This window comes from Dendrobium catenatum, unplaced genomic scaffold, assembly GCF_001605985.2.
Source record: "Dendrobium catenatum unplaced genomic scaffold, ASM160598v2 fragScaff_scaffold_1481, whole genome shotgun sequence".
NCBI lineage: Eukaryota > Viridiplantae > Streptophyta > Magnoliopsida > Asparagales > Orchidaceae > Dendrobium > Dendrobium catenatum.
The window spans coordinates 740,244-756,986 of record NW_021319943.1 but is presented as its reverse complement, the minus strand read 5'-3'; the positions used below and the strand labels follow the sequence as shown (position 1 = coordinate 756,986).

Sequence of the window (16,743 nt, the reverse complement as noted above, 5' to 3'; positions counted from 1 at the left end):
TGGTTCACTCGAGGTCACTGACATTCAGCCTTCACACATAATATTTTTATAAAATAAGAATGAACTTTTCTATTCTCATTAGTAGACTATGATTGCTCAACCTCCTCTAGCATGGGATTATGGTAGCATGCGAGCACCACCAAGAACTTCATCAATGCTACGGAAGAAAGAGAGGGTAAGCGATCACCACCATCAACGCCTAATAAGCTCCCTACAATAAGGACACTAATAGGCCTCATCTTCCACTGTGGCACATCACAGTACTTGAAGAGAGGATGAACCTAACCTAGATCTTTCCAACCGCCAGTGCCATGCTCACCTTAATCTTTTTGGCATTACATGGCACCATTTTTATCACCTTACTTAGCTCCATGCCAATAAGCCCACTTGCCTCAACAGTTGTTACCTTTTTTTTTTTTAATAGGCGGACTAAACTTCCTATCTTCTCCTTTAGACTTGCATTTAAGGAGGAGAAATTTCCTCAACTTCTTGCAACCCAAATTAACATACTTGAAAGTACTTAGATTAACCCTCTTAGGAAAGCAAGTAACAAATAATAGACATAAAAGCAAGGAAGTGCATCAAAACTACCTCTCTTTATTAATGTTTACAGCCATCCATAGTGTAGGGGTAAAATTAATGTCATAATGAGAATCTTGTGGGAGGGCACATCACTTGAGGTAATAATAATAATTGGGTAGTAATTCTTATTTACTCTTTCTATTGTTGTTTAATAAATATAATAAATATAAATTCTTTAATTCACTTTTCTTTTTTCAGAGCTCATGTAATAACACAAATATGTGAAATAAATTTATTTTAAAAATGTGAAATTTTGAAGCAGAGGGCTTTGACGATGATATGGTGAGTGTTGTGGCAATAGGCCATGAATATATATACCTCACCCCAATGACTCCATCATTTGGTTGCTTGGTCACGAAGACATTAAAAGAGGGGAAGAAGAGAGAGGAGAAAAAATGGTCTTTGAATCATATTTGTCATTCTTTCATGTTACAAATTTTATTCTATTTATTGTAAATGACTAAGTTCTTACTTATATTTTCAATGATTTTGATTTCTAAAAATTTTATCTTTCCTAAATCTGTAAAAAAAAAACATTATCTCATGTTTTTATAAGCTTTGGATATATTATAAAAATTGTCATTCTGAATAATTTGATATGATTTTATTGTATTTTAAATGAAGTACTGAATAATATTAGATACATGATATGACAACTCAATCTGATACTCTACTGATCCACATGATTCACTGATTGAGAATCATAAAAATCTGGAGATCGATTGATTGGGAGTTATAAAGAGTCATTGTGATTGATTCATATGATTTAAGGGGAGTTATAAGTAGTATATTAATTAGAAGTTATAAGGGGACACTGCTATAAACACTGTACTGATATTATGACTGACACTAATATACTATCATTCTATTTAATATTATTGATTATGATACTAATATTATTACTAAAATTAGTTTTGTTGACAGTTACATATATTATGAATGATGATGTAATGGATTTAGATGTGATGAATTATATAATGACAAATTGATACATATAATTAGCATATATATTGACACATATTTTTTATATTGTTTCTAGCATATTGTTCTTTATTATCTTACATTAATTTAAGTTGTAAGATTTTAGTTATTTATTGTGCTATATACTCATTAAAATTTGAGAAATAAAAATTTTTGAAAACAGAAGTCGGATTCAGATTAACGTGGTCAAAATATTTTTGTTAACTAGAGCAATGGACAAAAATGGCCCAAAGTAATTTTTTTCTCTCTCCTCTCTCGTCCTCTCTTCTTTTCCTCTCCTTTCCTTACCCAACAATTCAAGAAAGATGAAGGTGCGGAGGAATGATGTGGTGATGAAATGAAAATTTATATAAAAAATATTTTTCAGTGCCTATCGCACCAACACCACAACGCTTTGAATCCGACATTGCAGCTTTGCATGCCTCTCCCAAAGTTACTGTAGAATGGAGAGCTCACAAGCATACCATCGCAGCACCGCAACACTTATAAGCATAGTGCCCCAGCGCTGCTACGCTTGCAAGCATAGCGCCAAAAATGCTCCAGCCCAAATCTTTTAGTTTTCATTTTAAAATTATTTACAAAATTTTCCAGTTATTACACCATATGTTCCTCTGGACTCACCTTCACACGCTTACCCTTTATACTAGGTCCTAAATACTCGCTCAAAGCACACTCTCAAAAACTTGACTAAGATACTCGTGGAGGAGTGGGTACCACATGTATACTATTTAGCTTGTTTATATGTCAATATCGATCGACCTTGATCACATCATATACTATTTTTTCTATTAATTTTAGGAGTAACTTTTTATGTAGCCCTTATAACTCTATAAACAAAGGATAGAACATACATATTTTCGCCTCCATACTTTGAGGATTAGTTATAGAGATATTAAAACTTTTCACTTACTCTATGTACTAAATTTTCTCACTCGATTTTCTAGTTCTAATCCGTCATATAAATACCTTAATACGAGTGAGTATCCTTCACGAATAAATTTGGATCCAAAATTTATCATTTTTTACTTAATTTTTAAAAATTAAATAACATCTACTCAATTAAACTCCATTATTACCAACAAAAAATTAAATTTTGGGCCCAATTATGGACTTATGCTAAACTAATCCTCACGCAAACGCCAACAGGCTTCCAAAGTACAGCCCCAGATGCCAAAGACATCCTCAACTTTATAACGCCATAAAAGAACACAAAACCAAAGCTTTTTTTTTTTTTTTCATTTCGTTATCCCACGAAAAACGTCTCTGACCAAACTCCTTCGGTCCAATAAAAAATCAAACTTTGGCATTCAAAACTCTGAACACTCCATTCTTGACCGTCTTTCCGCAGCATCCCAGGCGTTCTGCTCTCCCTCTTTCCTCGAGCATCGAACACGGTTTCCTTTCTTGCAAGCTTGCTCGGTTCCATTTTCTTTCAAAAGCTTCTCCCACATTGTTAATCCTATTTATAAAGTTCTAAACAGAGAGGCGGAGACGATGGCGCCGCACCACCACCATCATCGAAGCCTTTTGCCTCACTCGAGGAAAGCCCAGGATGAAGAAGATGTGCACGACGACTTCAAAGGTGTACACATCTCCGCAACCGAGCACTGGCTAGCTCGCAAGCCTAGGTCGAGCTTCCTCCGCCTTCTTTTCATCTTTCTTTTCTTCACCTTTCTACTCATTTTCATCTCCCGCTTCCCCCTACTCTTCCTCTCCGACCTCCCCTACCGCGAAGCTGTTTCCCCTCTTCCGTCAGCTAACTTTTGCTCGCTTTCTTCTGCCCTCTGCTGCGACCGCTCTGCCTTCCGCACGGATATCTGCTTTCTTAACGGCGACATCCGCACCCGCTCTTCCTCTTCTTCCTTCCTTATTTTCTCCAACTCTTCCTTCTCCGAGGAGCGCGTGAGACCCTACACGCGTAAATGGGAAGCACCGATTATGTCTACTATCAACGAACTCCGCCTCAATCTCCGCCCCGCCAACCTATCAGAAACCGGCCCCAAATGCGATGTGCACCACAATATCACCGCTGTTGTGTTCTCCACCGGCGGCTACACTGGAAACGTCTACCATGAGTTCAACGATGGTCTCATCCCTCTCTATCTCACCTCCCGCCGCTTCAATCGTCGCGTCATCTTCCTCATCGTCGAGTACCATGATTGGTGGGTCTCCAAATACGGCGATGTCATCTCCGTTCTCTCCGATTTCCCCCCAATCGATTTCTCCGCTGATAGCCGAACCCACTGCTTCCCACAGGCCATCGTCGGCCTCCAAATTCACGACGAGCTTGCCATCGAGGCGAATCGAACGGCGGGGAACGAAACCATGGCCGACTTCCGCCAAGTCCTCGACGAGGCATACCGGCCGAGAATCCGATCAATCCTGCTGGAGCAAAAACAAGAAGATGGAGAACAAGGAAAACTGGAACAGAGGCCGAAGCTGGTTGTTATCTGCAGGAATGGCTCCAGAGCGATAGAGAATGAGTCGGAACTCGCGGCGTTGGCGGAGGAGGTAGGCTTCCGAGTAGAGCTGCTAAGACCAGAACAAACGACTGAGTTGGCGAAGATATACATGGCTTTGAACTCATCGGATGTGATGATCGGAGTGCACGGAGCGGCGATGACACATTTGCTGTTCATGCGGCCTGGATCAGTGTTCATACAGATTGTGCCGCTGGGTTTGGACTGGGCAGCGGAGACGTACTACGGGCAGCCGGCGGCGAAGGCGAAGCTACGTTATGAAAGCTATAGAATACTTGCAAGGGAGAGCTCGCTCTCCCGGGAGTACGGCAAGGATGATCCCGTGTTGAAGGATCCCGAAAGCGTGAATGCGAAGGGATGGGAGGCGACCAAGAAGGTTTATTTGGACGGGCAGAGGGTGAGACTGGATATGGTTAGGTTCAGGAAGAGGCTCGTTCGAGTTCATCGCTACTTGGTAAACTCGTATCATAATTTATGTAAAAGAAATCGAAACGAAAACTTGAATTTACATAAGTTTTAAATCCTCAAGATCTTAAACAAGATGATTTTCACAATCTTTAATCGGAAGAAAAACATACCTTGATTCATTTTGAATTCGTCGAATTTTGAACTACGGTTTTTCATAATAACCCCTCATGAGAGTTATTTTATAATAACTCATAAAATAACTCATAGGAGTTATTTTACAATAAACGCTCATATGAGTTATTTTACAATAACGCATAGGAGTTATTTTATAATAACTCAAATGAGTTATTTTATAATAACCGCTCATAGGAGTTATTTGATCAAACGGTCCATAAACGAATGATCAAATTATCTTTTCTTGACCAATAGGATTTAAACATAAATAATTAAATTGTAATAATTCAAATATATGGGCCACATAATGGTTTATATAATTAAATATATATTCTTAAATAATTATTGCGACATCTCGCATAATTAATATATTTAATTATTCTAACAAGTAACTCATGGTTGTCGGTAGCGATGATGGTTGGAAAATGTAGGAGAGATCTCTAATTTTTCTCTTATTTTCTTCTATCTTTTTTCTCCTCTCTTAAGTGAAGAATGAATGGTCTATTTATAATTTTTTGAGAGTGATATAACTAGTAAATAGAGATAAGATTTAGGGCATGTTGGGAGTGTTTCAATGGACAACTGATATAACTCACTCGATCATGAACTATTTATCGAGCATTTAAGTGTTTTTTATTTGAACCCATTTAGGCTCGTATTGAATTGAATGTGGTGTCGTTGGGCTCGTCTCCTCAAAATGTTCAATTTGACTATTAACTCGCTGAAATATCACAATTCAAATGGTCCTTATTTTAATTTTTAAAGCATTTGATTCATATTTGCATCTGAATATGAATTAGTGTTGACACTAATAATGAAAATGCCATCAATAATATCATAACTAATGCACAACATAATATGACTTTTGGCTTAATTTTTAGTCTTATTGAGGTAAATAATAAGAATGATAACAATATCATTCCATTTCAAGGCCCGTGACCTTTTGACTATAAATGCTATTCAAAATGATGACACTATAATTTTGTTGGAGCACTTAATCATTGAATGCCAAAGACTAGTTTTCAGAGCTGAGGAAGATTTTAATAGCATAGATTATTTGTTCAAAAGCAAGACAAACTTAATAACCCACATATTGGCAAAGGATGTCAATCCATGGTGAAAAGCCATTTGGAACATCATTTTTTTTAGAATCAATCAAGTGCTACCATCTCATATGAAAGATTTATTGATGCCTTTCGCAACAAAGTATAACACACCAGTAACATGGATGTAAAACTATAACATTTTATAAATTTATTATAGTACAATTAGTTTGTGGAAGATTACGAAAAGAGATTCACAGAGTTTGCCTAATATGTTGGGCATTATGCCATCAAAGACTAATATTATTTTACTATTATAACTAAAACTCTTGGTCTCTTTTTACTATTGCTTTGCCTTAAGAATTATGAGGACTTGAAGGAGAAAGATATTAGTAACAAACGAGCATAAGATGATGCACATATAGTGTGAGATAGTAAGAGGATGATGCACGTCTAGGATAATCACCAAAACTATTATAAGGATCCTATCAAATGGCAACCTACTTTAAATGTATAAGAAATTGCATGTCAGTTAATACCTTATTGACACAATTATTCTATTTGTTCAATTATTATTGTCACTTTGTATGTGAGTGCCATTAGGGAATCAACATTAGATGATTACGTGGAGCTAATTCATTAATAAGGAGCATAAGGAATCAAATTGATTGGTCCAATAAGGCAGATAAGGGAAACCTGTGAGAGCTAGTTCCTTTGATTTTTCCTTTATGGATGTGATTTTCCTCCCAGGATCGTCCGGGACGATATTGAGATCGTCCAGGATGATCAGTGCAGTGAAACAACTGATTTTTCTGGAATGGGATCGTCCAGGTCGATTTTGGATTGTCTTGGGACGATCAGATGAGACAAAAATTACGAGAGCAAAACCGAAATTATCGTCCTAAGGAATCGTCCTGGACGATTGAAATTTGTTCACATCGTCCTGGACGATGTGGCGATCGGCCGGGCCGATCATACTTGTTTTATAAGCAAATCAGCTCGTTTTGAGGAGAGAGAAAAGATATTTTATAAAACGAAAATATCTGAGGAGAGAAGGAGAAGAAAAGCAAAGGAAAAGTTCATTTTCAGAGGCCGCGGAGCGCTTTTCGTCCGACGCCGCTGTTGGGAAAAGTGTTTATCTCGCTGTAAGGACTCCGAATCCTATTTCTGTTTTCGAAGATGTTGAGTTTTGGTCGTTTTGTGCACAGATTTTGTGTTTTTGTGATCGAAAAACGGTCTCGTTTTGTTTTGACGAAACTTTCACCGCACAACTTTTGATATGTTATTGATATGATTTTTCTACACGTTTTGAGTATTTTCTGTAACGATTTCACCGGTTATTTTGGGTTCTACGCGATTTTGATCGAATAGAAAAATATCAGGATGTTTATTGATATTGATTCAGTAGAATAATAGTCTTATATTATTGTCATGAACATTCTATTGTAATTTGGTGAATTGTGATTTTGTAGGATTTTTGTGTAAATTTGATAGACTGCCGTTACGCCGCCGAAATTTCATACGATTTCCGATTTTTCTGAGATTGATGAATTGAATAGATATGCATATGAATGTTGATATTGGATTTACTGTATCGTACGATTTCATTGATTTCATTGATTGATCGCTGAGCATTGATACTATTGAGCATAGATATTGACATAGATGGATATATATATTGTATTGATTCATTGATGCTATGGACATGAATATTATAGATTGATTGATATTATTGCTTATAGATTCATTGATACTATTGCTTCTGCACCATATTAACCTGCTGCATTTGATTCATTGCTAGTATAGATTGAGCTTTATTGTATGGCTTTTCTAATCGATTTCATTGACTAGATAATATTGATTTGATCGATTGATTCGATACGATTTGACTGATCGATTGATTTTCTCCTATGTACGGATTCTTCTGAGAATTGACGTATTGATTTATTGAGTTTGATTTATCGATTCTTCTATCGCTGCATCGACTATTGCTTTCATTGACTATTGATTTTTGTATTGTAAAGACTCATTGACCATTGACTGTTATGGATTGATTGACTGACATGCATATTGATAGCAGTATCGTGCTTTGATTTCAGTTATAGGTATCAGGTGTCTGCTGGGCTTTGTAAAGCTCATTATATGTGATTGATATTTTCAGGTCAGGGCAAGGGAGCAGGAGATTGAGGTTGATCAGGAATCTCCAGGTTTTTGTTCTTTTTGGTTTAGTGATTCTTTTGTACTCAGGACATGATAGATTTCAGTTCATAGAGTAGCTCCTAAGTATTGTATATGATCTTTTGAGATATGAATCGACTTGTATATTGATGTTTTAAATATTATAGATTTTTGATAGACTGTTATTGGAGGTTATAGATAGCTCTGGTAAATGGTTTTAATGAATTGATTGAAATTCTTTCCAAGTTAGATCTTGGGGCGTCACAAAACCTAATCACCTAATCCCAACTGTTCTTGATTACCTTCTTGGAAGCATACGAAGAGCCAAATTTGATGACAATTATTCTTTTATCATGATAAGTCCATCTTTTCATTAATAGACATGGGTTTAAAAATTTGCTTGACCTATGTTAGATAAGCCACGTATTAGAAATCATCAAACTCATATTCAAAACTAAGTTGACAATATTGTTGTCAATCAAATATAGCATTCAAGTATTCTATGTGAATTCTCCACGATGCTCTCTAATTTAGAATGCTCCAAATAAATTGAAATAAGACATATTTTTAGATGTTAAATGAGGTAATTTGAGCATTATCTTGAATATGTCAGAATATTCCCTTTAAATATCCACCAAATAGTTCATATCATATATTTCAATAATTGAAATACGATGCGATGATGATGCTCCTTAGTTAGCTAAATCAACTAGTATAAGAGATGGTTGGCTAAGTTAATTGAAGATAACATAGAATTTTGTGATATAAAGCAATCAATATTAGCAATATTTTCAATTAGCAATCTAAATATAACATCTTATATATCTCAGCATCACAAGTATAATAAACATGGCATATGAAACTTCTAATCATCAAACTGACAAGACTAAACATATGAAGATTCATTGAAACTTGGCATCACTAGAAAGCAACAATAATATGCCATCTTTTTATTTATTAAAATATAAGCCCTTAAAAATAATTATTTGCCTCAAACCACTCATAAAAGAAAGATATGTGTATATTGCAATGATTTTAAGAAATTGAAACATTCAAGGGTGTACTATGCAAAATAAAGTACACATAAAAATATCGAATAATGCAGGTGCCTTACTTGTATAGAGGAGACCCCTAAAGGGTAGTTTGGCACCCCTTCCCCTCCAATCCTAAGCAGTGGTGTCATTGCCTCGCTATCTCCTTCCTATCATATGCACTCATGCACGAGGGGAGATATTGACAAAAGAAATTGATTTGATGCAAGCCAATTAGTCCTCCTTACTAGCTGGTTTAGCCAATTCAAGGCCCTTCATGATCTTACATGTAGATGATTTTGATGTATTGGATTAATTGTGATGATTGAACTTTTAACTAAGTTTCCATATTTTTAGTTGGCTATTTATTTATTTATTTAGTGAAATAGTCATCAATTTTGCTCCTTAAATTGCTTGGAAGAACATTATTTAGATCAAAATTTATACTCGATAAAAATGATATTCTTACACCCTCAATAATAGTAACTAACATTTTCTAAAAAAATATTTTTGAGGAACCATCTAAATTATAATATATGAAATCTAGTTTTTAAATTTAATCTCATGGAACTTGATTCTTTTTATAATGTTAAATAAAGTATCTTAAAATTGTTTATGCTATTGAAATAAAATAAAATAAAATAAAATAAATTTATACTTCATCTTCTACCTATAACACAATTTATTTTCCACCACGGATGCCATGGACGGTAAAGGCGCGTCGGATTGAGAGCGGAACCCAATGACGAGGCTTTCCAAGAGATTCCCAAACGTCAAGCAGCATGCCCTATCGACGTCCAAAGTTTCTTCTCAACCAGCCCGGCCCTGCTCTCCGTCCTCCCTCAAAACCGCCGGCGATCTTGAACGAAGAGGGGCGGCGGAAGGAGAGATGAGTCAGTGGATAGACAAGAGCTCCTCGAAGTGGTCCGTTTATTTAATCGCCTCTACGCGGGTGCCGAGGACCTACGTTGGGGTTACCACTAACTTCTTCCGCCGGTAATCCATCATTACCTTGTTTCAATGATTCACGAGCTTCTGGATACATAGTTTGATCAGCTACTATATATTGTGGTCTAAGGTGCCTTGTTTAAAAAAATGATTTGTGGAGTTCTAAGATTTGTTGAAAATAAGGCAGCATTAAAAAAATTTCCAGTTAATTTTCCTAATTGAAATCAACAAAGAAGTATATTGCTTTATTGTTTTTTGTCATGTATTATCCTATTGAGAATGGTTAAAACAAGGATTCAATAGATCACAGATGCTAGATTTCAGTTATCTCCAGATATCTGCTCAGGCTTCTTTTTTTAAAATTTTTTGTTCTTTCAGTATATAAACGAAAGTGTTGTTGCATTTTTTTCCATCGTTCCTGAAATAAAGTTAGTTGTGCTGGAGGCTGCTCTCATGGTCAAACGGACTATGTGATGGGACGCTGAATTGAATCTCTTCTTCCTTGGGGAAGAAAGAGATGGATGTCTTTGTGTAAAGTGTAAGGGCGCGGTTTGAACTTGGGAACATTTTGAAAAATAAGATGATTGAAATTTTAAATCACTAAATTAAACTAAACCTTGAGAAATTACCTTGATTGAGAGAAAGAAGGGAGAGGGAGCACTCCTTGTACACAACTTCGATGGTTCTCACACACAACTTGGATCAATGTGTAGGAAGTGGGAGGAAGCCACAATCAACAATTTCAGTCAGTTATATCATCCAATATAATGAGAATGTCGAGACATGTGATATGTATTAAAAAAAGTAAAATGCTAAATATGGATCAATGTACCCATATCCTTATTGCATTCAAATTACTTCAATATTAAAAAACAAATTATGTGAAGTTCTTCCATACATAGTAATAAAGAAATAAAAACATGAAAATAGGTATTGATTAACCCCTATTGTTGCCTGATTTGATTCCTTGTAGTTAGCCTACAAGAAAGTAAGAAACTAAACATGTGTAAGCTAACTTTACTAAATGCTCATTTAATACAAATGATACTTCTTCAATGCTCTTGAGATACGACCAGTTGAACTTTCTTTCCTTCTCCTTTCTTGCTATGAAAAAGCGCTTTCCATTCTCCAAGCCCTTGCTTGTGTAATCCAGTATCAAGTAAGCATTTACCGAAGTCTCTCTCTCTTATTATGGTAAAGAAAGTAACTGTGTCCCCGACTTAGGCTAGCAGGGATTTTCTTTTAAGCAAGGGATAAAGCTTTTTGGTTAGCCGGCGGGAAATTCAAAGTTAAAAAAGACTAGAATAGGACTGAATCTTACCTGTGATATTGACTATTTTCTTACGAACTCTTTTCGAGCGAGTTTACAATGATTTAATCATTAACAATGTCGGATGCAAGCTTTTGAAGTTATTTCTTTGGTAGCTATGAGTCTTGCGATAGGATATGACTTTCCACCTAATCAATAAAATGTGCTCTACGCTTACTCTAAGTGTAACCTCATATGCTCTAATGCCGTCAATGCCAAAGAAAGCAGGTGTAGTCGGAACAACGAACTCAATAGTAACGGTTACCTTAGTAGAAATTTCTTATGTAGATGAATCAACTGAAAATTCTTGAGGCTTAAGAGTTCCTTGATAATGCATGGTATCATTTAGTTTAAAATATGCCTTATAAATATTTTAGGAGTTAAATCTAAACTAATCTTTCTATTTATTTGAAAAGAACTACATGCTTATATGTCACAATTTTGATATATGGTTTGCATGAATCATTATATGCTCTAATGCCTGCAATGTCAAAGTAAGCAGGTGTAGTCAGAACAACGAACTCAATAGTAACAATTACTTTAGTAGAAATTCCTTATGTAGAAGAATCAACTGAAAATTCTTAAGGTTTGAGAGAAACTTGATAATGCATGGTATCATTTAGTTGAAAATAAGCCCTATAAATATTTTAGGAGTTAATTCTGAACTGATCTTCCTATTTATTTGAAAAGAACTACATGTTTATACGTCACAATTTTTATATATGGTTTGCATGAATCATTTAGGACATATACGAGCCATGGGAAAATCGCCTTCATTATTTTCTTAGGACTTCTTTTGGCAGTCACAATATTAAAATATTGTTCATTATGTAATTCAATTTGCTTTAGAATACCATCATACAAATCATGTATATACTGTTCAAATAATGTAGCAAGATTTCAAAATACATGCATTGGTGTTAAGATAACATTTATTTGATTTGCAGGGTTTATTTTATCCATGAATAATCTCAAATGCTTTCTTTCCTATAGACTTATATATAATGTTAGGTTGTATGCTAACTTAGTGGTAGGAAGATGTAAATCCCAATTTTCTTTACTCTTGTGAATATACATCTAAAAAAATTTCTTAGGCTTCTATTCACTACTTTGATTTGACCATCTGTTGTAAAATACACTTTCAAAATTAGGCATATTAATATTTTTATAAGTTGAGAGTAAGAAATGCTGGAAAGAGTATATGCAGGTTGTTTTAAATGATAGTTGTATGTTTCAAGACAAAGATGTTGTGTTGAAGAAACTCACTCCATTGACATGCATAATACTTTCTTTTACAAGTGACTTACTTCCCTTGCTTTTTGGTGAGTGAACATTAAGGATTTGGAGAGAATGCAGTTCAAATACTCTATTACCAATGAGTTTATCCTGCGCTTCCCAAAGAAAGTAATGAGATGAAACAACACCTATGAGAAGAATAAAATCTATTTGTTTGAGCACTTTTGAGATAGTTCCTATCTTCCATTCGTTGAAGAGCTTGACAACATCTTGATGACTTTTCAAATAGTTTACGTAACTTTTCTCTGATGCCTTCATTATCTTGATAGGATTGAGGTGAATGTTCGAGTAGTGCAACATCCATTGATCCGTGTAACAATTTATGTGCTTCTTTAAGGTCACATAATTGGATGGTATTTTTTTGTTCTCAATATGACCTTCTTAGCAGTTGAGCATTGAAGGTTTGCCTTCTTTTAACAAAGGTTGGAAAAGTAACTTCTTTGTTTATTTTTGTAATTGCTAATACTTTATTTTTGAAAAGAGATTACATATAAGAATGGATATAATAAAACTCAGGTTGATTATTTTCTTATAATAAAAATAAATTGTTTAGATTGCAAATATTGTAAAGCTATTCCGAGTGAAAGTTTATGTATCCAATATCGCTTATTAGTTTTGAACGTTAAGACGAAGGGGCAATATATATATATATATAATTTTAGGATTAGATTGGACATTTAAAAAATATTTTTAAGAGTAAGGTTCTATATCTTAAGATTTTGTCTGTGCATGAAGAAGCTAATGTTATGTAGGAAAAAATAGCTAGTAATATTAAGAATGTCGCTAAAGATATACTTGGAGTATCAAAGGAAAAAATTTATAATAGTAAAAATAGTTGGTGATGGATTTCAAATGTATAAGAAAATATCAAAAATAAGAATATTTGTTATAAAAATTGGTTTAGATATAAAAACTCTGATAATTAAGAAATATATAAAGAAGATTGTAAGAAGTCTAATAAAGTAATATGTGGTGGAAAGATTTTAGCTTTTAATAATTTATATAATAGAATAGATACTAAGAAAAGTGAAAGATATATGTAGAAGTTAGCCAAACAAAGATATGAGAGTAGTAAAGATTTAGTTCAAGTGAAATGCATTGAGGATGAAAATAAAAAAGTATTTTTATTAGAAGAGGATATTCAACAAAGGTGGATGAGATATTTTACTAAACTTTTCAATGAAGATTGTGAGAATACGATTGACTTTAGTGAACTTAACATCCTAAATGAAAATGAAGTCTTTTTTTATCGGCATATTAATAAAATCAAAGTTAGAGAGACTTTAGAAAAAATGAAGTTTGGAAAAACTATTGAACCTGATGATATTCCAATAGAGGTGTGAAAATGCTTAAGAGATGAATGAATTTTTTATCTCACTAAAATTTTAATATTATTTTGAAGCAAAAAAAAGATGCCAAATGAGTAGAGAATGAGTGTGTTGATTCCGGTTTTTTAGAATAAAGGAGATGCACAAGATTGTGTAAATTATAGAGGAGTTAAGTTAATGTGTCATACTTTAAAAATATGAGAGAGAGAGAGAGTTATGAAGCATAGGTTACGACGTACTACTAGTCTTTCTCAAAATCAATTTGGATTCATATTGGGTAAATCTACTATGGATGCTATACATTTATTGAGAGGTTTGATGGAGAATTATAGAGAGAATAAGGAGGATCTTCATATGATATTTATTGATTTAAAGAAAGCATATAATAAAGTTCCGAGGGAAGTGCTATGGAGAGTTCTAGAAAATAAATGGGTTAGTAATGCTTATATTTATGTCATTGAGGATATGCATGCAGGAGCTATTACTTGTGTTTAAACACAAGTTGGTTTGATCAAGTATTTTCCTATTTTTGTTGGATTACATCAATGATCAACCTTAAGCCTATATCTTTTTGCTTTAGTCATGGATGTTCTCGTTAGGCATTTGTAAGAGGTTGTATCTTGGTGTAAGCTTTTTGCTAATGATATTCTTCTTGTTGATAAGACTAGATAGGGGGTTGAAGGTAAACTTGAATTATGGAGGTCTATCTTAGAGTCTTAAAGGTTTTTGTTTGAGTAGATCTAAAATTGAATATATGGAGTGTAATTTTAGTAGTAATAAATTTAGTGAGGAGATTGTGACTTTGGGCGATCAAGTCATTAGTAAGAGTAGATGTTTTAGATATCTTGGGTTATTGTTCAGAGTGATGATGAAATAGATGGGGATATTATTAGCAGAATTCAAGTTGGATGGTTGAAGTGAAGGAATGCATCGAGCTTGTTGTGTGATAGAAAAGTCCCCCTCAAACTTAAGTGAAAATTCTATGAGATGGTGGTGAGACCTGCAATGTTTTATGGTGCAGAATGTTGACTATTAAGATAAGTATAATATTAAGTTAAGTGTTGTAGAGATGAGATTGCTCAGGTGAATGAGTGACTTTACTCTTAGAGGCAGGATACGAAATGAGCATAGTCGTGAAAAGGTCGGAGTAGCTCCAGTGGAGGATAAGATTGGAGAGAGTTGCCTTAGATGGTTTGGTCATATAAAATCACGACCTTCCTATGATCCAGTTAGAAAAGTGGATGTATTAGATTTGACTTATATTAAGAAAGTTAGAGGTAGATCTAAAAAGACTTGGTTAGAGATTATTAGAAATAATCTTTCTTTATTAGATTTAAATAATAATTTGACTCTTAACAAGTCATAATGGAGAAAAAATGTTCATGTAGCCGACCCCACATAGTGGGAGAAAGGCTTGATGTTGTTTTTGTTGTTGTAATCTCCCTGAAGTGACTTGATTTGAAGAGATCACCAAACCTATTTCATGGGAGCTATCCACATGAGTTTGTATGTTGCAGGATGCTTCAAGGCGACAACTGAGAGCTATCTTGGTTGTCAATAGTGTAGTATAATTATGCTTTCATTGTGGGCAATAATGAAGCAGCTGTGCCTTAGTTATCTAGAAAGGTTAGTGTATTTTTTGCTTTGGAAGCCTATAGAGGTGTTCCACTTTTACAGTATCTTAGAAGAGAGAAAATTTATAAAATGACATAATGTAAATGAAATGATAACACTAAGGGTAGGAGATCCACTTATTACAATCTTTGATCATATTATAAATTACATTTGTATTTTTACTCATGAATATTGACAGTAAAAGAAGTTGTATCATTAAATATATAATCTTTTTTCTTCACTAGCTAGAATTTGTTTCTCTGAAACAAAGCCCTGGAAACTTCCTTCTTGATTCATAGCTTTAGATTACTTGCATGTACTCAAGCACACATTATTCTTTTAGGGATAAAATCATTTTAAATAGTTCGCTCCTTATTTCAGTTGGATTACATCAAGGATCAACTTTAAGCCCATTTCTTTTTTGCTTTAGTCGTGATTGTTCTTATCAGGCATTTGCATGAGGAGGTACCCTGATGTATGCTTTTTGCTGATGATATTTTCTTGCTAATAAGATTAGAGAGGGAGTTGAAGGGAACTTAAATTATGGAGGCCAACCTAAGAGTCTAAAGGTTTTCATTTGATTAGATCTAAAACAAAATACATTGAGTGTAATTTTATTAGTAATAGATATGGTAGAGGAATTGTGACTTTGGGAGATCAAGTCATTTATATGAGTACATGTTTTAGATATCTCAAGTCTATTGTTCAAAGTGATGTCGAAATAGATGAGGATATTATAAGTACAATTTCTTTTAACTCACTTCATCCTGCCGGGTTAATGTGATTTTTGTCTGGACCTGGTGGGCGGGTTGTCACAATTTTTTTGTGAGGTGCTTTGCTTATTACACAAATTCTTTAATATTAATAAAATTTGCAGTATTTCTGAGCAAATCCTTTAGGTTGCCTGTTACGCTTGGACCGGTCCCAGCTGGACCGGTCCGGTTCTACGCCCGGCGGTCCAAAGCCGGGCGGAACCCGTTCGCAGAATCGGCGGAAGAAGAGGCGGGCTAGGGGGTTTTGGAGCGTTTCGTTGGAGGGAATTTTTGAATGAGGAGGGTGTTTATGTAATTTGTATCGTTCCTTTTGCTTTAATTAGGGGGATGGGGGGAAATTAGGATCATCTTGAATTTGAATGTAATTTGAGATCTAGGGTTTTCTTGCTTGGGCTCTTGGCGTTGCCGGAGAAGATCGGAGAGTTGTTCTTCCTCTCGAATCGAAGAACATTGTATCTTGCTTTTGCTTTGATCATTTACTAGTGGAATATAAGTCCATTGAACGTTTTTCTCTCAGTTTTCCTACGATTTTCTACTGTTTTCATACGTTTTGGGCTGATTTCCTGTAGAAAACAGCAACTTTCTTGTTGTTTTCTCC

At 34.6% G+C, this 16,743-nt stretch overlaps 2 protein-coding genes across 4 annotated transcripts in view; both read left to right on the top strand.

The window, feature by feature from the left end:
* Window positions 1–2,805: 2,805 nt before the first annotated feature.
* On the top strand, window positions 2,806–7,939 carry LOC110097682 (alpha-1,3-arabinosyltransferase XAT3-like). Its single transcript, XM_028700273.1, has 2 exons — window positions 2,806–4,497; window positions 7,916–7,939. The coding sequence occupies exons 1-2, from the start codon at window positions 3,058–3,060 to the stop codon at window positions 7,937–7,939; spliced, it is 1,464 nt and encodes a 487-aa protein (XP_028556106.1). The 5' UTR covers window positions 2,806–3,057.
* Window positions 7,940–9,541: 1,602 nt separating this feature from the next.
* The window catches only part of LOC110097691 (transcriptional activator HAP5-like), a 13,346-nt gene continuing 6,144 nt past the window's right edge, over window positions 9,542–16,743 (top strand). For 2 of the 3 annotated variants that reach the window (XM_020824213.2, XM_020824212.2), the window contains exon 1: window positions 9,542–9,873. In XM_020824213.2, the coding sequence (XP_020679872.1) occupies window positions 9,620–9,873 (254 nt within the window). In that variant the 5' untranslated portion in view covers window positions 9,542–9,619. The remainder of the gene's footprint in view (window positions 9,874–16,743) is intronic. The other variant, XM_020824222.2, reaches the window with a different exon arrangement.